Source organism: Nesoenas mayeri (genome assembly GCF_963082525.1).
Source record: "Nesoenas mayeri genome assembly, chromosome: 22".
Classification (NCBI taxonomy): domain Eukaryota; kingdom Metazoa; phylum Chordata; class Aves; order Columbiformes; family Columbidae; genus Nesoenas; species Nesoenas mayeri.
Genome location: NC_137572.1, coordinates 3,507,728 through 3,532,098, shown reverse-complemented (window position 1 = coordinate 3,532,098; position 24,371 = coordinate 3,507,728). Strand labels below are relative to the sequence as shown.

Below are 24,371 nucleotides of genomic sequence, written 5' to 3'. Positions count from 1 at the left end.
ATCCACCAACTTCAGACACATCTGGCAAGAGGCTTCAGTGGGGCACTCTTCATGGGAAGAGAAACGATACGCACGTAACATTGCCTGAATTTCCCAAGAAAAAACAGAGCCAACAGAGAATGACTCAACAACTACACTAAGCTTGCTGCACTCGTCCCTGCTGCTTTCTGCTCCAAAGCCCATTTGTCTCTTGTGAACTGGTGTGTTCCCACAAGGTCGGGGAACACCAAAAACCACTCGTCAGCAGCAACCAAACAAGGTCAGACATTTCCATTTGAGCCTTGCAACAGCTGTAGGAAGGAGACAGCACCTTGAGGACCCACAGCCTTGTGCCGCATCTAAGACAGATACTTACGGGGACTCCAAACTCTTCCTGCAGTGGGTTATCGAGAGAGGAGGGTCTGGAAGAGAATAAAAAGGGGAAAGAAGAGAGAACGCTAAGGAGGCGCAACAATGACAACAAGAAGACAAACTCAACACCAAGACAACAAAAGACACTCAATGAGAGGCCAAGGTTTCATTGCTCCAGTGTTTTAATGGTTGCTGACAACAAACAGCTCCCGACACCGGGTCCTGCCCAGCCTGTCACCGCAGTCCCGCAGGCTAGAGGAGAAGGAGCCCCATTTCCCTGGCCCCTATGGCTCCCCAAACACCCTTTTCCCTGCCAGTCGCTCCTGCAAGGTGCTGGCAGCCCCAGTTTTCGTGAAGAGGAGCAGCAGGGTCTCCTTTGCTGTTGGACACTCCCTGCTGCTGGTGGGATGGAGCTGGAAAGCCCAGCTCCCGGGAGCGATCCCCCCATCTCTGACCCAGAGGATGCCCCAAGCCCTAACCCCCCAGCTCTAGGAGTTATCACCACGTGAGAGCGCTCCCTCGGAAATCCCCAGCTAGTTTCTCTGTCACCTCGTCACCCACCCTGCCTCTCCCGCTCCCGACCACAGACGCTTTCAGGCACAGCCAGGGGATGAATTCAGGGCTTCACCTGAGGACGCGCACGGACGGAAGAAGAGACAGACAGGGACAACGTTACCACCACAACACAAACAGGGAGGAGGAATGAGGAGGAGGAGGAAGGAATCACAGCGGGGACGGGCTCACCTTTCTTGCGCTTGAGCTTGCGTTTGCGTTGCTTGTTGACGAAGCAGGCGGCAAGTGTGCTGAAGAGGATGGCAGCAGCCAGGAAGCAGATGGTGGCAACGATGCCGGCCAGCACCGGGCGGGCTAGACCTTCGTCCGTCAGGTCAGGCTGAGGGAATACGTCTGGGGGAATAAAAACCAATCGTCAGGTGTCTGTTGCCTTCCCCGCGGACCTACCCCTGCATGAAGGGCAAAGCTCATTCCTGGTGCGGGGAATGATAATCTCAAAAACAGCCCCTGCTTCCAACCTGCATGGGGAGAGCAGTCAGTGCTGCTGCAGGCCAGTGCCGAGGGATTCACCAGCCTTGCACCATATAAACCTTTTTGTGGACCCTCAGCAAAGAAGCCTCCGCGCCACACAAATACGCATTAATGTATAAGCGCGCACAACTGCGCCAAACCTGCAGTTACAACTTGCTGCAGCTCAGACTGCAGCAGCACAAGGTGTTTCCTCCTTTCTCAACATTCTTCAGCTCTTTAATTGAAAACTGGCCTCCAAACCCCCATCGCACCCCTTCGCTAACCACAAGCGCACCCGAAGCACCAGCAGAGCTTCAGCTGCGGCCATTTGCGGATGCAAATGCTGCACACAGCAGCTCTCCTGCCGTGCGCTCGCACGCAGGGTCAAGCACACGTTCTCCTGCTGGGAGCATCATCCTTCAGCCTGGCCGAGCAGCAGCCAGGGGCTGGGGCACACGCACACCCCGCGGGAGCTGCCAAACCTCATCAGGAAAACCTTGCGAGAGGAGCAAGGGCAAGCGAGCGGCAGCTTGCAGCAGGCAGCTCCCGCACAGTGCCGGCACCACTTGGGGGCAGAGACAGACCATGCAGAGAGCTGGGTGGCTCCTTGGCTTTTCTAGAGCCATAAAAACGGGGTTTGCCGCATCCCCCCTCCTCCTTCCACCCTTGCCTTCCCCATCGCAATCACACATCCTCGTCTATCCCTTGCTCAAGGAGCATCCTCCGAGTTGCACGGAGGCACAGGGTACCCGCGCATGCTGCAGCGTGTTGCAGTCTCCTGTTGCAAAGGCTTTTTTTCCCCTCTCCTCGGACTCTGCACTGCAGTGCTACGCTTCCCTCTCTGCACTTTTCATTCCCATTTCCAGGCTGTGCAGAGCTTTGTTCTCCAGGTACCCTCCAGGGTTGAGATGTGCTGCCCCTCTGCACCAGTGGACGTCTGACAACACTGCGCTCCACGGGAAGGACTAATTGGGGCGGTTTGTCCTCCTCCGCTCAGAGTGCCCCTGGTCTGTTTGCACGGGGCCATCAGCGTGCCCAGGACACCGATTCTAAACGTGTCCCCATCAGCCCAGCTCACATCCGAGCATCTCAGGCAAAAGCACAAAAACTGCCGTAAATAAGTACTGATGCACGACCTAAGCGCTAGAAGCAAAGATGCCCCCACAGCTGGAGGTAGAAGAAGGCAGAAGGTACGAGAGGGCACAAGTCACCCCCTTACCTGTACTGGACACACCAGCAACGTTGCTGGGTTCGCTGATGAGATCCTGCATGACCGCCAGGACCCGGAACTCGTACCAGGTGTCCTGCAACACCAAGCACACCCATCAGGTCCCCACCACAGCCTCCAACCCTGCCCAGCTGCTTGAAGACCCCAGCAGGGGGATCAAGCCACCCCAAAAGCTTTCCCAGAACTGCAGCAGATGGTGTGACACCAGAGCTACAGTGTGGGCAGCCCCTGCTTACCTGGGACAAGTCCTTGGCAAAAAACTCGCTCTCGGTCCCCGGGATGCCGTCATCCAAGATCTCCCACCTCTCCGCGACGCGGAACTCCATGATGTAGCGGTCGATGGGGAAGGTGTGGTTAGCGGGAGGAAGCCACGACAAGAGGACGCCTTGCTGTGTCCGGTTGGCTGTTAGGCACCTCGGTGGGGTAACCAACACCAGAGGCTCTGGAGTTGTTACAGGGAATGCTGGGGACAGAGCAGATGGGACAGGGACACCTATGAGATGGGGTGAGGGGAAGCGCAGAGGATTCTCTTCTATGTGCATCCCATTGGCGGCCAATGGACCACAGTGGCAGTTCCCGTTTTCTGCGAGTTTAGGGCACACCTCTGCCACGTTCTTTCTTATTTCAGATATGCAAAAGTGGCAGATAGGACACAAGGACCAAGGCAAAGGGACACTCCTCCCTGGTGGCCTCCTAAACCCCTTTCCCCTCCTCCCATGTGCCCATGGAGGACCTACCTAGAGTGTTCACAGTGACCACCTCACTGAAGGAGCTGGTGCCCAGCTTGTTTTGAGCCAAGACACTGAACTGGTATGCAGTCTCAGGTTCCAAGGTATCCACCAGTAGCCAACTGGAACCAGCTGGCACAGGGAGAGACAGCCAGTCGTGGGGGCCAAACTGGGCTCGCTTCACCCTGCCGAGAGAAAAGGGAGCATCCTCAGGGACGGCGCCTTCAACAGGGAGGACAAAGAGGCAGCGTTAACTTCTCGAGCGAAAATGGAGCTTTCCTGAGCAATGGTTTGGTTTGACAGCAGCGATGGGTATGGACATGGAGCCAGCACAGCTCCAGAGCTGGCTCAGGGATGGCGCACACAGGGATGCCAAGGCACAGGGTACCGTCCCTTTGTGCCACACCAGCATCCCCCAGCTCATGGGGACACGGCCCCCAGCCCTCCCCTCTGCACCCCCTGAGCAGGCCCAGGGACAAAAGCAGAGCCACCAGCCCCACTCTGAGTTATCTCCATCAGATCCCATGGGCTAAAGGGGAAGCTGGTGCATTTTTGGTCCGGCGAGTGCTGCAAAGGGGACGGCTGGAGCAGGAGATGGGCCCTGTTCCCATTTATACATCAACAGCTCCTGAGCCAGAGCCAAGTTGTCCCTCAGCCACAGCTCTGTGCATGCAATTCCACAAAAGACATTTAACTAAACCATCATTTTTGCCATGTTTGCACAAGTTGGGGGCTGTCAACACCACCCAGGGCACAACACAGAGAAGACCCATGGTGAAACAGTCCCATGTCCCAACACAGCATCACTGCGCTGCAACGATATTGCAAGTATTGGTTCCCACGTTATAGAAATGCTCCAGGGAGTCCCAGCCCTCAGCTGCATGATTCAGTGGTGTCTGCAGAGGATCTAAGAAGGCCTGTTCTGCATAGATCAGTGGGCACACCTATAGCCACCGGCACACAGCCAGGTAAATCCACCGAGTGGGATGTAAGAGACAGAGCGAAGACAAATAACGTCGCTGTGAAGGGAGTAAAAGGTGAGGTGGGAGAAGCGGTAGCAAGCTGTAGAAAGAAGCAATTCGGTGGAGAGCCATGCACGTGCAGCTTGCCTCCACCAAACCGGCAGCAAAACCTCCGCATCACCGCGGCCCCAGCTGGGACCATGGCTGCCAGGATCCCCCGTGGCACAGATGGGGTTTCCCGGCGGCATTTCACCCCACTACCTTCGCATCCTCCCTCCCTGGTGCTGCCATGGGCCAGCAAGCAATGGTGAGGGGCGAGGATGGGTAAATGCCAGGCCCTGGGTGATGGAGAGCCCTGGGGACACTGCGGTGGCCCTGGAGAGCAGGGCTGGCATTTCCAACACCAACAACCACAGAAGCAAGAGGAGAATGTGGCCTCCCAGTTCCCTACAGCACACTGTGAATTCGCTAAAGCAAGCCTGGTGCAAACACCTTTCCCGAGGACGTTTTCATCAGAGCACCACATGCTGCCTCATTTTTCTCCTCAGCTCACTTAATTTCTTCTTCTTTGTCTCCCGACTGCCCAGTCCCACCCCACAAGTACCAGCCTCGGGCTGGAGCAAGGCAGAAATCATCATGGGCAGCATCTACCCTATCTCCACTCTATCAGCAGCCTCTGTCACAGCAAATTAAAGCAAGGAAGGAAAGGGAGAGCGAGAAGAAAGGCTGAGGAACGCCAGCCCCAGAATTGGGAAGGCGCCATCCTCTCCACGTTTGCAAGGACAGCTTTCCAGAAAAAGACGACCCCACTGCGGGCAGGAGGGATGTACCCACTGGTTTTGGGTACCGGGTGGCACTGTTTGGCATGAGAGCGATGGGAGCAAAGCCCCGTGAGGCTCAGACCTGGCCGGCATCTCACAGCAGCTGTTCGTGAACTCAGCTGAGATTTAATCACCTCCAGGGAGCCACAGAGCAAGGAGAGATCATTTCTGCTTAGTCACAGCTCTTCCAGGACGCACTCTATAAAGGTTGCATTTTCCATCCTCTCCCCGGCTGTTAAGCTTCATAAACAGTTTATCTTGAAATTAGATGCTAGGGGCAAAGTTACAGGAGCGCAAAGCATCTCCCTTGCACCATAAGCTGAATAAAACCTGCTGGGGCAGACGGAGCTCCTGGCTAGCACAGAAGGGAGAGGAAACACGGGAACTGCATGATCCCACCACCACCCCCCATCTCTCCAAGGCACCGAATAGGAGCTCAGCCCTCCCCACCCTCCCTTGAAGCTCGGGTCGGCTAGGAAGGAAAAGAAGCAGAGAGCAAAGCATGCCAGGATGACTCACAGAGGGCCGTACCAAACTGAGAAAGTCTGCTCGTATCCACCGTCGTAGCCGGGCTCCCAGGAGACGTTGGCTGAGGTCATGGCGGCCACGACGTGCACGCTGGTCGGGGCATGAGGGCTTGTGCCTGTCGAGAGAGAAGGAAGGGTTGAAGGGGAGCAAAACTACATGTTATCTGGCAAAGGATCTACTCCCAGCCATGATTCAAGGGGATTCCACTTGCACCAAGCACAAACCACCTGGAATTTCTGCTAGAAATAGCAGCGGGACAGCTGTGCCCACAGGTGGCCGCAATAAGAGCAGAAAAAAAAGCAATGATAAATAAGATTTAAAGACACAGTTCTTTACAAGAAGCACCCTCATCTCCTGCCTTGCTGACACGCTACCTTGAGGACCTGTCCCCAACCCTGCCCGTACCTACGACGGTGAGGTGGGTGCTGGCAGTAATGCTTGCGACGACGTTGGTGGCGACGCACTCCCACTCGCCATGGTCGTCCTTGCCGAGGGCGCGGATCTGCAGGGTGCCGCCGGGCAGCGTGTTGTGCTTGCTCCTGCTGGGCTTCCCTACCTTGGGCAAGGAGCCGGGCGAAGAGAGAGAACAAAACAAAACAAAACACGACTCAGAAGGGGGTCACGGGGCAGGGCGAGGCGGCAGCGGGGACACTAAGCTACCTGCGCGGCCCAGGGGACACCGCCGGCCACCGGGAAGGGATCTGGTCTCTCCGGTCGCGGCAAGGCAGCCGGTTCCCCCGTTTTCGAGAGGACCTGGCGGGGCAACGCGAGAGGCATGCGTCAGGGAGGCTGATGCTCGGCACTCGCGCACAAGCGGAAAACCCCATGGCGCTCGCGCGGACACCGAGCCCTGCGCCGGGGCTCGACCTCCAGCATCCAAAGCTGAAACCGCTGCCGGGAAGGTGCACCGGCCACCCCCGGCAAACACCCTCCGGGGTGAGGAAGGCACCGCCAGGAGATGCCCAAAATGCCAGCAAGGGCCCCATGGGGACATGGGAGGTTGGCGTGCGTGGAGGTGTCCGGGAGCTCTCCATCCGAGCGGAAAGATGGATCTTGTAACAACTCATGTCTACGCCCATCAGCTGAGCAAATCCCACGTTGTCTTGAGTCCTCTTGAGCTGTTCTTCACACCTCTACCGATCAACACCAGGACCCAGAGCTTGAAGCCAGGCAGGATGAGCAGAGGGGCATGTGGAATTCATGGTCTTTGTGAGTCCTTCAAGGGACTGGTCAGTGCTGGTGGGGTGATGGGGAGCGAGGGAGCTTGTTTCTGGCACCTGTACACTCAGCACAGGCCAAGCCAGCCCCAAATGGATTTGAGAAGGAATGATGACATGAGGAGGAGGGCCAGAAGATACAAGAGGGGCAAAGCTAAAATAAGATGGAGAAAAAGACTAAAGGGCCAACAAGTTTTAAGTAGGTCACTTGCAATCTGTGCAAGTCGTGGTCCTCGTCATGCTGGTACAAGGAACTCAAAGAGATCCAGCACCTCGCACTGCAAGGGCTGAGGATGGTGCCCACTGGGGTGACTCGGGGACCCTGCTCACTCTCAGGAGCCCTAAGGAGGGGATGGGAGGCTGGGAGAGAAGATCTTGATGGCGACAAATTGGCCAGAAGGTGCCCTGCATGGTGGTTTTCCTCCAGGAGCAGTGAAGGTGGGAGGCAAAGGACTGGCTGGAAAGCTCTGGTTGCTCCCAGGCTGTGCCACCACATTGGCTCCTACCCTGCCCTACAGAAAGGGACACCTTGAAATCACTATGTCCAGTCCAGCATCATTAAAACATCTTCTTCTCAGGGTTTTCAAAGTCACAGGGCAGCAAAGCAGCTGCTGACCAGTCCAGCCCCTTGCGAAAACACAGCCAAGGGACCCCCGGACAGGCTCCGATGACACGGGAGAACAGCATCGCCAGGGCTGCCGCGTCCTGCCGGTGACCACCTTGCGGGCAGGCGAGGAGGGTGTCCTGGGGTACGCGCCGGCGAGGAAGAGGAGGGGCTGGGGCAGGGGCAGCGCTCAGCTTTGCAGATGCCACCGTGATGGTTTCCCGGGGTTACGGCACTCGGTGGCCACAAGCCGGGCTTTTCCCCCACCCACCTGCGGGACAGGACGGCAGTGGCTCAGCCCAAAGCGAAGCAGCTGTACCTGCAGTTTTGTTCTTACCGGGACAGAGTGTGGCTTCTCTGTCTGCAATATTCACCAAAAGCCAAAGGCACTGCAGATTTGTCTGGCAGGCCGGGTACCTTTCTCCAGGCGATGATGGGAAAGGGGTCTCCGGCAGCAGCGCAAGGAATCAACAGCTCCCTCCCTGCCTCCTGTCTGTACTCCCAGCCTGGTAGCACCGTGAAATAGGGGGGGTCCTGCAGCCAAGGGAAAAGGCAAGGAGTGTCACCTCCCACCGTCAAAACCAGCCCTTTTCCAAAACAAATGAATCACTGGTTTAGGTAAGGTTGAGGCATCACAAAGCTGCAGCGGGAAGAGCGCGCTAAAGCACACCAAATGACACACCCCGAGGGAAGCTTTCTCCAAAGAACTGCTGCACTCGAGCACTTTAAGGTATAAGGAGATAAACAGGAAAAAAAATAATACAAAAACCACCCACATCACATCAGACATCAACCTGATTCCATTGACTCCGCAGCCGCCTCGGCGGATGTGTGTGTCTGCGAGGCACAAAGCGTTATCACGTGAAGCGCGGTGAATCACCGCCGCTCAAAGCACGGGAGGTTTTGTTCGGGGAAGGCAGCGGCAGCAGCTCCCATCCCAGCCCTGACGGGAACCCAGCGCGCCCGGAGCTCCGCACGCAGCCAGAGCACGCGGAGTGTCCCCAGAGCTCAAATCATCCATTTAACTAAAACCCTCCGTGAACTCAAGCCCAGGTCAGCAGGGCTAAGTGTTTTGCTGGCAAGGAGACCATCCCAGGGGCACATTTCCTCCAACTACTCCGGTCCAGCGCAACCAAAGCAAAGTAAAACTTGAATTTCTGCACAGAATTACCAACCAAGTAAGTGGTATGGAAAAAAAAGCAACAGCTCATCATCCCTGCAGCACGCTGCACAACACTGGGAGCATTTTTTTGCACAGGAGGACACAGCCCGCAGCAAATCTGCTGGCTGCGGAGCAAGGATTTAACAGGCAAGTTACCTTCAGTACCAGTCGGGCAGGGGGAGACTGGCCCATCGTACCCAGGGCGTTATAAGGCACACAGGTGTAAGTGCCGAGAGCATCTTCAGTTGCCTCCTCTATCCGGATCGACCCGTCTTCCAGCAGGTTCCAGCCAGAATACTGCAACGGTAAAAAACAGAGAGCTGATTTACCCTGCACAGCTCATCATTTTCCCTTCAGCCAAGCCCAGGGCGGCTGTCACGTCCCCGGGAGACACTCAGTTCCATTCCCAGCATCCGAGGCATCTTCTCAGCTGCAGAGAAACGTGGGCGAGATCAGCCCATCCAAGCACAGCCCTCCAGGAAGGGCTGCCCTGCTCTGTACGCACCCGAAGACACGTGGGTTTATCTCCCTGCTGCTGCCCTACGCACAGCCAGGCTTCTTCCAACAGCCCGAAAGATTTAACATCACCATCTATCAAATCCTGAGCAAAACTCCTTTTATCCTGGTGGCACCAAGGAGACAACTCCACCCGAGAAGCTGAGGACACCAAGGACCAGGAACCCGCAGCAGCAACAGGTTTAAACCAAATTAAAACCTCGGATCATTAATATTTAGGCAAAGAGTTATAAATACCGAGCATTTTCGTTAAATATTTTATGGCTAGTATGTTTGCTCAGACTATCAAACCGTGACTATAAGAAGACAGAGACTTGTTAAAAGGGTTTTTTAACCACCAGTGGCCCTTGGGGAAATAAAAGGCCATCGGGTCACTTTGGTGGGTCTAGGGGACAGACAGCATGTCTACAGGCACCCGGGCTCCACTCAAGAACCCCAATTAACTCTGCCCACAGCTGACAAGGAAAAGCAGCATCATCCCCCTCACAAGGCTGCTTCTTCCCACCGGTGACACTCATAGGCGCTTGCAGGGGACACGAGAGTCCCCAAACCCAACCTGGGGCTTCGTTACCTTCTCAATTCGCAGGGGACGTCCGTCTTTGTTCCACTTGACCAGCGTGACCGGCGGCTCTGCCTCGACCGGGCAGCGGATGTATCCGTGGATCCCGATGGGAACATAGATGACAGGGGGCATGTTCACCACGCGGGCAGGATCTGGGGGAGCGGGAGAAGCAGCACCGCGTTAGCAAGGGGTAAGAGCCCATCTCTCCCCCACCGCTGGGCTTCAGAGCATCTCCATCACTTTTACAATCAATTCCAAACACAAATACCACCTTGGCTCCCACAGGCTGTTATCTCCGGGCTTGCTACGGCACAAATCCACCGTAATACCTGGCATTTCTGGGAGGCTTTACTCACGCCCAAAGTGGTCCTACCTGGGGCTCATTAAAAGTTGCATTTAAGAAGAAAACATTAGATATGCCCACTCCACACATTCCACTCAGCCTGGTGCGCACCCGCCACGCCTGGTTTTGCACTATTTCAACTATTTCAGCAACTCCTGAGCCTTAAAACACAGTAACGGAGATGGGAAAAGGGATTTGCGGCCGGGCCACCGTGAGCCCTTCACCTCCTCTCTGTTTGTACTCACAGCTCGTGCCTCATTGAGGCTGGGTCGCGCTGAGCACCAGCCACCTCCACCCTTTCCGATGGGATGCAAAAGGCTTAAAATACACAACTGAACCCCCCCGCGCCGCACCACCCACGCAGCGAGGCGTCTCGCAATCCTCCAAGTCTAGGATGTGTCATTAACAGCGCTTCTAAGAGCTTTTTAATTAAGTGCGAGTGGGTTGGAGAGAACCTAGACTTCCTTTAATAAGAAGCTTCTTTTTTTTTTTATAAAAAAAAGTTACTTTTAATAAGAAGAGCGAGTATTTCTACAATCTTGTCTAGACACCAGCAGCGCGAGGTTACGGGAAAATCCTGCCAGGGCTTACGCTGCTTTAAGGGATGAAAGCGCTTTTTTGGGGTGCAGCATCCTTGCGCTGCTGATGCAAAAACACAGATTTGGGGGTAAAGGTAAGATGTTTGGGGGAAGGGATGGAGGACAGCAAACAGCACTGTAACCCAGACTGCCAAGCGCTGCATATGGAGCGGGCTTTATCCCCCTTCTCCGCTTGACTCCACCTCTTAGGAAATGTAATCAAGGGCTCCGGCAGCAAGGGAGAGGGTAATGGGATCCAGCCTTTCACTACTGGGTCACTGGCCATGGGCCAACCCAGCTCACTAATGCCCCAGAGCTGTGTCCCCATCCCAAAGCCACTCCGGGGGTGGGAAGCCTCCCTCTCCATGCATCAGCCCCAGTACAGATGGCAAGGTTTCCTCTAGAGCAAAAGGGGCTCGCAGCACAAAAAGCCAAGCGCAGGGGCCATCTGAACAGCAGATTGTCCAAACGCCGTTTTTCCTGCCATTAGAGCTATTTTTAACAAGCTATCAGCCTTGACGAGCGTTCCTGGATTAGCGGGCAGGGCAGATTTAATGGCCTGAAGCCACACGCTTTCCCAAGAGCTGCACCAGCCGGGCGCATCGGAGCCCCGAATCGCAACTGTGGCTCCGGCTGCACCATCCCCTTGCCCCTTAGACAATCCCCAAAGGAAAACCATGGCACTCACCAACCCTTCTCATAGTGGCAAGCGTGGTGTTTCCCGCTAACCAGTGGCAGATCTACAGGCAGCCCTCAAAACCTGAGTCGCAAGCCTGTCTTTCATTATAAAATAAAAACCGCCATAGTCTTTTATAGCAGAGCAATATTGCAATTGCGAGCGACAGCAATTGAGGCCATTAATGTCGAACGGCACAGGACGCTGGCGGCACACTACCCATTACCGCCCGGGGAGCCCCAGAGAACAAGCGTGGGAAGCAACACTCCTGCTACAGCCCCTTCTCCTCCGCTCCTTTAGATCAGTTACCGCCTGGAAAATACGACACGCAAAAGCTAACGCACTCACAAAATAATAAAAAGCCACACCGCAGAAGCAAGCCCCTATAATAAATACCCCAAAATACAAGCAGGTTGTTGAGACTGATGGCCCTGACGTGGTGTTTCCCTGCCCGGTGCTGTGCAGCCGGTGAGAACAGTGTGACGGCAGCAGTGGTGGGAAGATGGGGACTGAGTCAGAAGCTGCTGGTACCCAAGGTGGACAGTGGTCCCAGCTGAGCAGTGATGATGCTCAGACTATTTGCTTTCTTGCTGCCCATCTCCTACGAGCACATGTGGGATGCTCTAAGCCTTTTGCTAAGGATGACTGCGTGCCCATCCAAAGGCTGTCACATCAACCCAAGTTTCCCAGTATCATACTGGGATGATGGGGCTGCCTCAAAGCCGGGTATTATCAATCTCAGCCCCATCCCTGCTGCCCGCACTCACACTGCACCGTCAGGTAGGCAGAGGCTGATGGCGAGCGGCCCAGGCTGTTGCTGGGGATGCAGGTGTATTTTCCGGCATCCTCTGGCTTGACACGGAAGATGATCAGTGTCCCGTCGATCAGGATCCGCACCCGCAACTTCAGGTCGCTGCGAGAGAAGGAGGGAGGAGGATTGCGGGGTGACCCAGGGGCACAGCGGGAGAGAGACAAGGAAGACGCGCCACCCCGCCAGGTACACACTTTTTGAAGTAGACGTTCTCCTCCTCCCAGTACCACAGGTAGGTGAGGTTCCCGGGGTACGCCTCGGCCTGGCAGGTGAAGAGCGCATCCTGGGAGATGTTGACCGTGATGTTCTCCGGAGGGGAAACGATGAAGGGAGGTCCTGGAAGGTGGGAAGGGAGAGAAAAGTGTCACCCCCACCCTTAAAAGTGTCCCCACAAAGGTTGCTCAGGCTCAGCTCCATCACCAGGAGCTGCTGGGGGGCTCTGGGGCAGAGCTGGCCCCAATCTCGCGGGATCTCTCAAGGAAAACAGTGGCTTTATTATTCCCAACTCTTCCCCTAATCTCTGTAGTTTCGGGGAAGGGGCCTCGCACCCGTGACGCACGGCTCTGCTTCTCCCAGGGCACACAAGCTCACACCTCCCTTCATCCTGAGCACTTATCCAGGATGGCATCACCCACTGGAAAAACTCAGGAGGACAAAGTGCCGGGAGCCGGCAGTAAGTGGCCATGGCTCGCCAACACGGCGAAAGCAGAGCAGAGGACACCCTGCGCTCCTCTCTCCGCTGGTAGCTGTTGACCTAATTAAAGATTTATTTAATAAAAGAGGGAGCCAGGAGCAGGAGGCCTGCCATGCATCGCCGCTATCTGACGAGGCGCTTTGTGGCAGTCTCAATCTTTTCCCCGCTTCTCGAACAAAACTGAGCTGCCATGGGGGCCCAGCTGTTCACGGGCACGGCCACCGCTGTGCCCCAATTAAGTGGATTCCTCCATCCTACAAACGGGATGCAGAGCCAGGGGGATGCTGAGCCCGCAAGGCTGGTGGGTGGCTTTGGGGTGGTGCTGCAGCCCACAGAATTCCCCCCATTGAGCCCCACAGGGACACCGGTGGGCGAGGAGGAGCCGAAGAGGTTGGGGTGGGAGATCTGACCTTGCACGAGCAGGCGCGTGGTGTGCACAGCCTCCCCCTGGATGCTGTACGCCCGGCAGGTGTAGGCACCCCTGTCCTCCCGACTGATGGAGAGCACCGTCAGGCTCCCGTCGCTCACCTGGGGACAACAAGGGACAATCCTGGTGCACAGAAAGGGACAGAGCCCAGCCCAGCAGCCTCCGTCCCCCATCGCCACAGCAGAGTAGCTGCGGGTGCTTTTAGTGCTAGATGAGAAATGGGTTTTCCCCGCTCTGCAAGACTTCGGATATTAATAAACCAGCACACGCGTTTCTGCTCGACGCCAAGGGGAAGGAGAGAAAGGAAGGAAAAGAAAATAATAATGAAATAAATAAATAACCCTCGCAATGTATTCATCTCCCGCAGAAGTGACTGGCAGGTGGCAGACGCCAAACTGTTCCTGCCAAGCACCTCGGCTCCATCGGCATTTCACTAGGATGCTCAGCTGGAGCATCCCCTGTTCCCAAGGGAGCCGCTTCACCCCTGGAGTGGGGTACAATGGGGACACCCCAGCCCAGCCGCTGTCCTCCCCATGGGACAACCTCGCAGCTGCAAGAGGAGCGGACACATTCCTCCTTGGGGACACAGCCGAGCAAGGGACGGTCACCCCCAGGGTAGCAGCACCCCCTTGCACAGGGAGCCCTGCTCCCAGCCAGGCTTCCCCCCAACACCGCCTCGTTCTGCCTCATCCTTCTATTTCAATTAGTAACAAATGATTCCTAATTACTCTCATTAGTGCCTGTGCTGATTCCAATGCCTGATTTACCAATTACAGCTCAGGGGGGAATCTCTGCTTGGGAGCCTCCGGGATGTAAAAAGGGTCCTGGGAGAGGGGAGCAAAGTCCTCCCTGTCCAAATCCCCCCCTGCATGGGGACACCCCAGGACCTGGCACGGCAACCGGCCCCCCAGGACGATTCCCCAGGGAGCAGCAGGGAATGGGGCTGTCCCAAACATCAGGGGGGTCTCCAGCCTGTACCCAAGGGCAGGCAGCGGTGGGGGCTGCTGTCAGCAGAGATGGAGGGGGGTGGAAAATGGGCATGGTGGCAAGAAGTGCTGAGAAAGCACATCTGGCTCCAGGCACGGCGGAGCTGCCATCACCGTGGTCCCGTCGATACTGCCCCCAGGAGCACCCCCATCCACCCACCTACCTGGTACTTGCTGTTGGCACCCAAAAGGTCCCCCTCTCTCAGCCAGGTGACGATGGGCTTGGGGTTCCCAAACGCCATGCAGGTCAGGGTGACACTGCTGCCTTCCTTGGCCTCCACGTACTGCGGCGGTGTCTCCGTGAAGGTGGGGGGAGCTGCAGGGCAGGGGAGAACACTGTGACCCCTTCATTCCACCCATGATGGCTTTGGGGGCACAGGGACAGAGGGGAGGCTGCTGCCTGCAAACAGGGATCGCACTGCACATCCCAGCGCTGGGACCACCCCAAAAGTGAACAAGGCGATGGGGACAACAGCAGCTGTCACAGTCCCCAGGGACATGGGCCAAGAGCGTCCCCTCCATGCCACACCGCACCCCACCAGCTCCAGGGCACAGCACCACGTCCCACCCCCCCGCTGCACATTAACTTGCTATTGTCAAAACATGGGAAAACACCGCAGTGCAGATCGAAAAGGCTCCTTCCTGATTAAAGAGGCTGGCAGGATTACAGCCCGCCCCTAATTACCAGCAGTTGTTAAAGCCCACTTTGGAGGAAGACAGGTTGGCAATTTAATCTGCTCCATAGCAAAAAAGAAAAAGGAATTATATTTTGTTTCCCCCCAAATGATTTTTATTTTCCCCTAAGAAAATTAAGCATTGTAATGCGCTGGGGGAAAGCCATAGCCTTCCCCCCTGAAAGCAATTCCTTGGGCCGGGAGGATTATGGTTATTATTCTGTTATTAAGCCCCTGTGTGCCCTATGCTGCATAAAACCCCAAAAGTGCCCCATTTTGCCCCATTTGCAAAGCCCGGGGTGGGACAAGGAAAGGGCAGCAAGCAGGGAGGGGGCTGGTGCGCTGCACAGCCCTGCGTGCAAAGCTGCTGCTCGCTAATTGGGCTCAATTAGGTGGCTCTGCTCCGTGCCGCAGCCCAGCTGGCCCCTCAAAAGGTTAAATTAATTGCTCAAGGTCAGGCGAGTCCAGCGAGGAGCTGCCGGTGCCCACATCTCTCCAGCCGCCCCACTGCAGCGGGAGAGGCACAGCCCTGCTGCTGCCCGCCTGAAAATAAAGACCTGATGCGGAGACTGACAATTTGCTAATTAGCTTAATATGCAGCCTTAATAAAACGCAAAAGTAATTTGAGTAAATCTGAATTTCAAGAAAACAAAGATTTGATTTTCTTGATCTGTTTGTTAAAGAGGAGATTCATTCCCAGCCCTGTTTCTTGATGTCTCTCCTTTAAACGAGCTCGGTGTAATTAAACTGCAGGATCCCTAATAGAAGTTTGTCCCTTTTTTTTAAGTCTCAGCCTGGCTGGAGCAGCCAGCCTGGATGGCTTCGGGCTCGCTTGTCTGCAAGACGCAGACACCATCGAGGTCCAGCCAAAATCAAAGGGAACCCCATCCTGGTACTGTGTGCTGCCCCCCGGCGATGCCGCGTCCCCCGGCTCACCATTGACCGTGAGGTGGACCCAGCTGCCATTGTGGAAGGTGTCGTACTGCTGGTCCAGCATGAGGACTTTGCACTCGTACCAGCCCTGGTCCTCGGAGCGGACCTGCTCAATGCGCAGGGAGGCTTTGTCGTGCAGGCTGGCCCGACCTGCAGGGAAAACAGCTGTCAGCACCATGGCCTCCCCATCGCCAAAACAGCCCCACACCACCAAAGCCTTTCCCAGGCTTGCGAGTCTCCCAAAAAGCAGCGAGGTGGCTGCCCAGCCCCAAACTCCCCCCCCGGTGCAGTAGCCAGTGGGCTCTGGCATCACTCATGAACTGAGCTGGATAGGGCTCAGCCCAGGTGCCACTGCATTTGGGTGGAGGAAGCCCCATGGAAAGGGCCATTGAAATGGGTCTGCCCCACCACACCAACACCCTCGGGGCTGGTCCCCAGCCCAGACACCCCACCAGAAGCCACCGGCCACACGGCACGTTGGCGAGGGGCAATGTGGGCTCTGTGGCTCCAATCCATCACCTCCGCCCAGCACGTGGCCCTGGCTGCATCCCCACTGTCCCCCCAGCATCCTGGCATCACCCCCCCGGCTCACAGCTGCTCCGGGGCACAGCAGCAGCCGCCGCCGCCACCACGCGTCACCCTGGGTTTCTCTGCCTCGCTTGCTCCTGTCCCACGCAGCCCAGCTGGCTTCCTAGCACTGCTGCTTAATTAAAACCAACTGGGTGGAAAGCGAGCGACGAGAGGCAGAGCCCGCGCGGTTTCCGACAGAGGAGCGGTTGGAGCGGAGCCGTGTATCCCCCAGCCGGGACCTGGCGTGTCCCCTTTCTACCCTCACGTCCCCAGGACTCACCGGCATACTCCGGGTCGACATGGGGAGGGTAAAACCCAAACTTGATGAAGATGGGGATGGGGACGCCAAACTTGAACCACTCCACGACATAGGGAGGGGGCTGCCCCGTCAGCGGGTGGATCACGTCGCATCCCAGGATCACGCTCTCGCCAGCGCGAGCGGTCACGAATTCGGGCTCCTCCCTCGAGCCGAGGGCACCTGCAAGGGGGTGAAGGAGAAATTGTGGCTGGTTCCACTGCTGGTCCCGAGCATCAGTAACAGCCAGAGAACCAGGACCCCTGGGAAAACCACAGCAGAGACTGCGTCCACCTCCATCCGTGGGGCACCACCCCAAGATAGGTCTCCCCTACTCTAAAACCAATGGGGGTCCTCAAGCCCCTCCACTCAGCCCCAGGGCCACCCCAAGCCACCACAGGACTCAGGACAGTGACCATCAAGTACTTGATGCTCTGGGATCGCTTCGCACCCTCTGCACTAGGGCAAGGGTGGTACCCAGCAACCCTGCAGGGGTTTTGGGGACGCCTTGCTCCAGGAAAGGGGGTGCATGGAGCACACCTAGCCCTGCTCCCCATCCAGCAGCACATCCCTGTGGCAGGGATAAGGCTGCTTTTGCAGCCTCGTTTGTGCCCCTGCATCCTCTGATGAGCAGGGGCCATCGACCCACAGCCCTGTGTGCCGGCCCAGGGATGTGGCTTTCCCGCAGGAGCAGCGATGCTCCAGCAAACCTGCCTGTTCTCAGGCATCCCCGAGAGCCCCAGGCCTAAAACCCGGCTGCGACCTGTGCATCCAGTCTGGTACCCTGCTCCTCCCACCCGGGATAATTAAGCAGGGCTTTGGTCTCAGGCTCAGATAGAAGCAACGCTCCACCCCAGCTCAGCTGCAGCCTGTCGTCATCCTGCTCTCACCAGCAGCAGCAACGCTGCATGCTCAGCGCGGCTTTGAGAAAGGGAGAGGGAAACCCAGGGCTGGGGAGAGCCAAGGGGGAGCTCCCCAAAACTGCAGGCACGGGGTTCAGCCCCACATCTCCATTCCCAGCAAGGAAGGCTCCCCCATATTTCCTGGCACAGGCGGCTGTCGCCCGCTCCGGGGGGATGCTCGGGGAGGGATGCTCGGGGAAGCACGTTCCCACTCCTCCGCGCTGCTCCTCGGGGCTGCCGGTGATTGGCGGCGAGTGACATCACCGCTTCCCCGCCACGGGAACCGAGCATCACCGGCTATTTTTGGCTCCGGAACAAGCGCGTACCGGCGAGAGGCCCACACCGTGCCACCCCACGAGTGTCCCCGTGGGAAGGGGAGCCAGGCAGGCGGCGGGCAGCAAGGTCCCCACCGCAAGATTCAAACCAGGCAGCCAGGAATGGATGGTGGTTGTTTAACTGGGAGGGCTGGCTGGTGGCAGCGGGGAGGGTGATGTCAGGGTGCAAAGATGTCAACCATCTGCAAGGAGCAGACGCTGCATTGCATACCCACTGCAGGCACCCGGCCCCGCTACCGGGGTCCCGAATTGCCGCCTACCTGCCTAGACCCCATCCAGGGGAGCGGGGGATCGCAGAGCACAGACGTGCAAGATGCATGTGCACCTGCAAAATGCACGCACGCTTGTACAATATGCACGCATACCTGCAAAACGCACACACATACGCGCAATATGCACACACGCACCTGCAATATGCACGCACGCACACCCCCCAGCTCCCGCCCCCCACTTTGCACCACTCTGACAACACTCTTGCACCTCTCCATCCCTCGTTTTCGCTGCATCGCCAATGAGCTCGGGCGTTCGCACCCTGTCAGCAGGGACAAGCGTCACCCTCCCCTGCCACCCTGGCAAAGAGCTGCAAGGACCCGGCTCTGACCCGCTGCACCCATGCGGGGGGCTGCGCTGTGGGGCTGGGAACCCCCCTCCCTGCGCGGATCAGGGACAGCAGCTGTCACGTGCCGCTCAAGAGCATCCAAGGACGCGCGCCTCCCCGGCCGCCTCGCCCGAGCCAGCAGGTCCCCAGCATCTCACCACCTTCCAAGGGACGGTCCTGCTTTCCACCAGTAGCAGAGGATGGGGGGGCTGCAGCACCTGAGCCCCCAGTCTACCAACTCCTGGGTATCAAGGTGGTTTCCAGCTGCTGAACACCCACGGCAGCCTGGGATGCTGATGCTCACCCACGCTGCCCGAGAGGTCACCCAGACGTCGCAGGGATGGCCACGCTCAACCCAATGCTGGGAACCCCAGAGCAGCTCCCCAGCGAACCGGTGGGTGATGTCCCCTCTCCCAGCAGCTCCACCAGACCCACGCCCGGCCAGGGTGGCCCGGGCAGAGGAAAATAGGTCAGGCCTGGCAGCTCGCAGCGCCGGTGTCTGATCGCAAGGCCGGTGGGGAATTGCACGCACGGCTGAGCATCACCTCCCCACGCGCGCGGCCGGCTGGCAGCCATGGCGGCTGACCGGCCCCCGGCTCTCCCAGCTGCCATCCACCCCAAATAGCCCCTGTGCCCTGTCCCTGCTTCTACAGCCGTGTTCTGCAGTCTCCCCCTTGGTTCCCTCCAAATTCCCAACCTACTAACCCTGAACTCCCATCTCAGACCAAGTTTTCCTTCCAAGTCCCGGCTGCTGAAGGCACGTGAGCGATGGGAGACTGCAGCTCTCCATTAAAAGAAGTGTTTCTCACCCCCACATTTGTGGGGAAACGCTTGAAAACAACCCACAGATGCCAGAAGAAACAGAGCACAAACAGACAGGGTATTTTTAAACCCACTCGATTTTCCTAGCCAAGTTCAAGGGGGTTTCAAGGCTCAACCTGTGGTTTGGAAATAGGGTCAACATCAGGGAGCCACAGTGGGAATGCGAACCCCGAATCCCCCCCTCGGTGCGGGAGCTCACGTGAAGCCGAGGGATGCCTCGCAAAGGAAAAAACAACCAGTAATCAACAGGCTTCATCATCCAGGAAAAATAAAAGCATGGCGCGTGCCAGGAGGCAAGAATACAAGATGCGGAGGTGGAGTTGAACAGCATCCCAAAGGGAGAGGAGGGAAAGCTGCCGCCGCGTAGAGACGGTGCCACCGCAGGGCTCCCCGGGATGGCGATGCCGAGGATGGGGAGACCCTCGCCCGGCTCTGGGCAGTCAGTTCCTCCCATCCCGAGAGCAGAGATGTAAGGCGACGTGGGTCTTGGTGAAGCTGGGGGTATCCAGCATCTGGGGTGAGCTCGCTGAAGCAGGTCCCTTCCTGCAGGTGTTTCACGAGAAGGACACGGCTGTGGCGGAGAGGGTTTTTAGATAAGAACGCTGCACCTCAACTCGCAGCAAGGATAAACACCACTCCCACAGCCAAGGGACGATGGCAGAGAGCCCGGGAAGGCTGCCCATGCCCTGAGGTCACAGAGGGGATCGCGTCCCATCCCTGTCCCCCCGTGGGGACAGTCAATGGAGCAGGCGCGAGGCCCCAAGCCCGTGGACCTCTCATCCTTTCCAAGCAGAGACGAGATCTGCTCTGACACATCGGTGGAGGCGGGATATGGCGGGGATCTCTGAGGACAAGGCCACCGGCGTGGCATATGGATGCCAGCAGAGAAGGAGAGCAGGCGGCCAGCACCACGAACAAACCAGGCAATGACCGCAGGGCAGGGGACAGGGACCACGCGCTCCAGGGACCCCAGCCACCAAGACCTGCATGGGATGGGGGGCAGAGCCGCCTGCCCCCCATCTCTGCCCCCCTAGTGGGGGCTGGATCCCCCACCGCAAGCTCGGTCACCTCCTGCCTGCCCAGGGGTATCCCCGGCCCCTCAAAAGCATCTCCCTGTCCCCTGGCCAGGGGGGTTGTGACCGCAGCACTCGCCCCCTCCCCCATCTGGAAAGCAGCATCTGGGCTTTTTCAGCACGATTCCTGCGTTTTAAACCCGATTTTCCAGATGGATGGAGGGCGACGGCGCAGGTCAAGTGACGTGCTCAAGGTCACGCGGGGCCGGCGGAGGAGCAGGATTAGCTGCGAGGGGTGGCTCGGTGCCCCATTTGCTGCAAAATAGCGACTTCAAAAACACAAGGGGTGTCCCCAGGGGAGGTGCATGTCACCCCATGGCAGCCCCCCTCCCAGCACGGTGGGTCCTCGCTCCATGGGATGACACCCATAGGATGGCGCCCAGCTGGTTGGCAGCTGAGCAAGGTCAGGGCTCAGATAGAGCGTGCAAGAATATGACTTCCCCACAGTCACCCCAGTGTCCTCGCTCCAACCTGGGGGTCCTCAGCATCCCCTGCCTCTGCACCACAGGGCAGAGCATCCCCACAAAGCAGCCACCTCACCAGAGCCATCACCTCCCAGTAACAACCAGCAGCTACCTGTGCGCTCTCCGTACACGGTGCGAGGCTGAGGCTGGAGCTGAAAATGCTTCCTGGGGAGATCCATAAAGCTCCATGCCCCCCAACCCATCCCAGCGCATCCACATCACACCGGTACCCGCATCGCCCTCCCCACGGAGCAGCGTGTGCCGCCCCGATGTCTTCACTCGGGCTGGTTAACTGGGCTGCAGGCAGCACCAGCAGCTCCTGAATCACACTGTTCCTGGCTCAGGCAGCCCTCCCACCAACGCCAGCCTCTCCATCGGGAAGCGGGAGGAAAAGAGCTGTTTTTCCAAAGGCCAGCTGGTCTCTCAGGGCTCCCAGCTCGGGAAGTGCCTACCGCAGGGGAAGGGAGAGAGGAGGACTCCTCCATTGGCACTGGACCCGTTGCTCGCCCGTCTGCAGGGCTTCTCTTCCAGCCTGAAGCCACGACCTCCAAAACAGGGGACTGGGTATGAATGGGAGATGACCCATCCCTGCAGGAAGGAGCAGGGTCCACCCATCACCAGCAAAGCTGCATCTTCCAAGTCAAAAGGCAACTAAAACAGGAAAGCATCACTGCAAAAAAACCATCCGGCAAGCCAAGTCAACGACCAAGACACGCACGTCCCTTCCTGCTCCGCGCTCCAATCCAACAGGTCCGGAGGAGCAGAAATCCTCCAGGGAAGGGTGGAAATGGGAGCTGGGCCAACCCCCTTGGCTGGTCCTGGTGCCAAACCATCCCCTTGCCAGCGCAGAGCGGGGCCAAAGCCACATGTGCCGAATCCAGCGGCTGCCGGTCCAAACCCCTCTACGGCCGAAGAGGCACCAGCCCTCACATGCAACATGTCCCAGCAGCAGCTCCGCACCCGGAGCAATGCAGGAGATGCAGTGCCAGCACCGCCATAGCGATCTGCGCTGATCGGCCAAGGTCATTGCCGCGAGCATCACCTGCCGCGGTGTCCAGAGGGAACCTCTTCAACAGGAGCCCTCGCCCAGGGCTGGCGAAGCCAAATCCTCCCTCCGCAAACTGCGCTTGCCGGATCCGCGAGCATCCCCGCACCGCGTCACGCCCGTGGGAGAGGGAGGAAAAGCCCCTCGGCGTCACGGCGCTGCCGGGAATGCCAGGAGGCCGGATCCCTCCTCCGACACCCACTCCCGGCGCGGTCACGTCCTGGCTCTCCTCCCCCACGCCGTAAGAAGGGATAACGCACCCTCCTTCCCTCTCTGAGCCGATTAACGCCTGGAAAGCCCTCGGAGAGCCAGGCCAGGCAAGAGAGCTGCCCAGGGTGAGCATCACTGCATCACAGCCTGGCTCTGTGAGGAGGAGGAGATGGTGTGGGGAGGAAGGCCAGGGGAAAAGCCCCGGTGCGTGGCAAGCCCCATCCCTCCTCCAGAGCTGTGTCCTCAAACGATGTGGGGCGACAACCCCCCACGAGGAGGGGAGGACACTGGGGTGAGTCCCACGGGCTCCCCGTCCCCACGCATCCCTCCCTCGCCCGGCGCCCACCCACGCGTTACTCACAGCGCGCTCATTCATCACGTACGCGCCGCTCCGTACGCGCAGCACCCCCGGCACCCACCCACCCTGGCACCAGCTCAGGAGCCCATTCCGAGCGGCTCCAGGGTATTTCCAAGTTCCCGGCTGCTGAACTGGCCACTCTGCTCCTCTCGCAGGCGGAGGATCCCTTCACAAACCGCTGCTGCAAACCACCGCCTCTCCACACTGCAGGATGCAGTTCAGGCAGGCGGCAGCCAGCGCGGCTTGGCAGTAAGAGCATCCCCGTCCCCCTGAAAAAAGGGCAGCCCCATCCTGACCCCCTCCAGCCTCCAAGGTGGGAACGTCAAGGGACAGTGGCAGTGACTCAAGGAGCACTGTGATTGCAGGTGGGGGGTGGGCTGCAGCACCCCAGCACGTGCAGAGGCGCCCCCTCCCAAACCACCCGCGCCTACTGAGCCGGTGTTCCCCCACGCCATGGGGAGGGGAGCGGTGGTGGCTCTCAGCCAAGCATCGCTTGCTGCCGGCGGTCACTGCAGCCCCACGGGCAGGGCTCGGTGACACCGAGGGTGCAGCTCCCACCCCATGTAGGGACCCCGGGAGTGCAGGGATGGCCCCGTGCTTGGCCAGGTACTGGCAGCACAGATGGGAGATGCTGCTGCATCAGTGGCAGGCAGCTCCCCTTCTACCTGCAGGGATGGCTGGGGGCGAGGGAGAGGGCTGGCAGCTGAAGGAAAATAAGCTGGAGCAGGAAAATCAGGGTTATTCCCTGCTGCTGTCTCCCTCCTGACCTTGGACAACCCTGTGCCTCAGTTTACCCCAGTGCAGCAGCCACCCTGCAGTAAGGGGGGGAAGGAGGGCAGGCTCCCCTGGGCAGCAGGAAGCAAAGTCACCCCCAAACCCGCAGCCAGGGGCACAGCTCAAATGCTGCAGGGGGAAGGCACTGACTCCCTTTTGCATTTCTCCTTGCCCAGCCGGGCTACCCTTGCAGGGAAGGACAAACGCTGCCTGCTGGGAGAAAAAATGGGGGAGCAAGAAACATTCGCCCATGCCCTGCCTGTGCTCTGGCCGGGGGCCACGCTGCCCACCTCCCCTCCCGCACCCAGCCAGCCGTGCCCCCCACAAGGACTCGCACCCGCTCGCCTTCTCCCACAGGAAATTTCCAAGCCCCCCTGAGCGGAGACCCAGGCAGGACCAGCTCCTGCCTCCTAAAACTTCCCGACTTGCAGCCGCTGCCCTCTGGGAGGTCACCGCAAAAAAAAAAATGCCGGGGGAAGATGCGCCGGGCGCTGCCCCCCCCCGGCAGCGGGGAACGAAGCGCTGGGCAGCGCCTCGCTGCAGCGGCAGCGCCCGGGGACACGGGCAGCGCTCAGCTCCCCCGCCGGAGCCGCAGCGCGCCGCACCCCCGGGACGTGCTCCCCCCGGCCCCCTCCCGCTGCAAGCCCCGGGATGTGCGGACCTCCGGTGCATGATGCCCGCTCCCGGTGCATGCACATCCTCCCCCCGCAGCCGGCACAGGGAGGAGGGGGACATACAGACGCGGCCCCGAAGAACCCGCCGGACCCCCTCCCGGAGAACACCCCCGCGGCCCCACTCACCTTGCACGGGCAGCCCGCGGGCACCGAGCACACTTGCTACCAAAGCGGCCACATACCAAATCATAGTACTACCGGCCCCCGGTGCGCAGCATCTTCCGCCCGCCGGGCGGCCCGGCCGGGGCGGGGCAGGGCTGGCCGGGCCGGGGCAGGGCTCCCGGGGCCGCCGCGGGGCTGGCCGGGCCGGAGGGGCGGCTCAGGGCCGGCCGGCGGCCGCCGCCGCTGCGCCCATGCCCGCGCCCATGCCCGCCGCGCTGCACCTGCCCTCCGCCGCACGGCGCAGCCTAGCCTGCGCCCTTTAGCG

General features: G+C 58.8%; 1 protein-coding gene across 1 annotated transcript in view; it reads right to left on the bottom strand.

Annotated features, from left to right (window-relative positions):
* The window catches only part of IGSF9B (immunoglobulin superfamily member 9B), a gene marked incomplete at both ends in the record, with an annotated part of 34,985 nt that extends 10,851 nt beyond the window's left edge, over nucleotides 1-24,134 (bottom strand). Inside the window, 17 exons of the mRNA XM_080357850.1 lie at nucleotides 356-401; nucleotides 1,096-1,257; nucleotides 2,594-2,678; nucleotides 2,839-3,065; nucleotides 3,340-3,515; nucleotides 5,645-5,756; nucleotides 6,047-6,197; nucleotides 7,880-7,996; nucleotides 8,781-8,921; nucleotides 9,712-9,854; nucleotides 12,067-12,212; nucleotides 12,305-12,446; nucleotides 13,215-13,332; nucleotides 14,382-14,533; nucleotides 15,828-15,974; nucleotides 16,675-16,872; nucleotides 24,071-24,134. Of these exons, the coding sequence (XP_080213976.1) occupies nucleotides 356-401; nucleotides 1,096-1,257; nucleotides 2,594-2,678; nucleotides 2,839-3,065; nucleotides 3,340-3,515; nucleotides 5,645-5,756; nucleotides 6,047-6,197; nucleotides 7,880-7,996; nucleotides 8,781-8,921; nucleotides 9,712-9,854; nucleotides 12,067-12,212; nucleotides 12,305-12,446; nucleotides 13,215-13,332; nucleotides 14,382-14,533; nucleotides 15,828-15,974; nucleotides 16,675-16,872; nucleotides 24,071-24,134 (2,327 nt within the window). The remainder of the gene's footprint in view (nucleotides 1-355; nucleotides 402-1,095; nucleotides 1,258-2,593; nucleotides 2,679-2,838; nucleotides 3,066-3,339; nucleotides 3,516-5,644; nucleotides 5,757-6,046; nucleotides 6,198-7,879; nucleotides 7,997-8,780; nucleotides 8,922-9,711; nucleotides 9,855-12,066; nucleotides 12,213-12,304; nucleotides 12,447-13,214; nucleotides 13,333-14,381; nucleotides 14,534-15,827; nucleotides 15,975-16,674; nucleotides 16,873-24,070) is intronic.
* Between the last annotated feature and the right edge of the window lie 237 nt (nucleotides 24,135-24,371).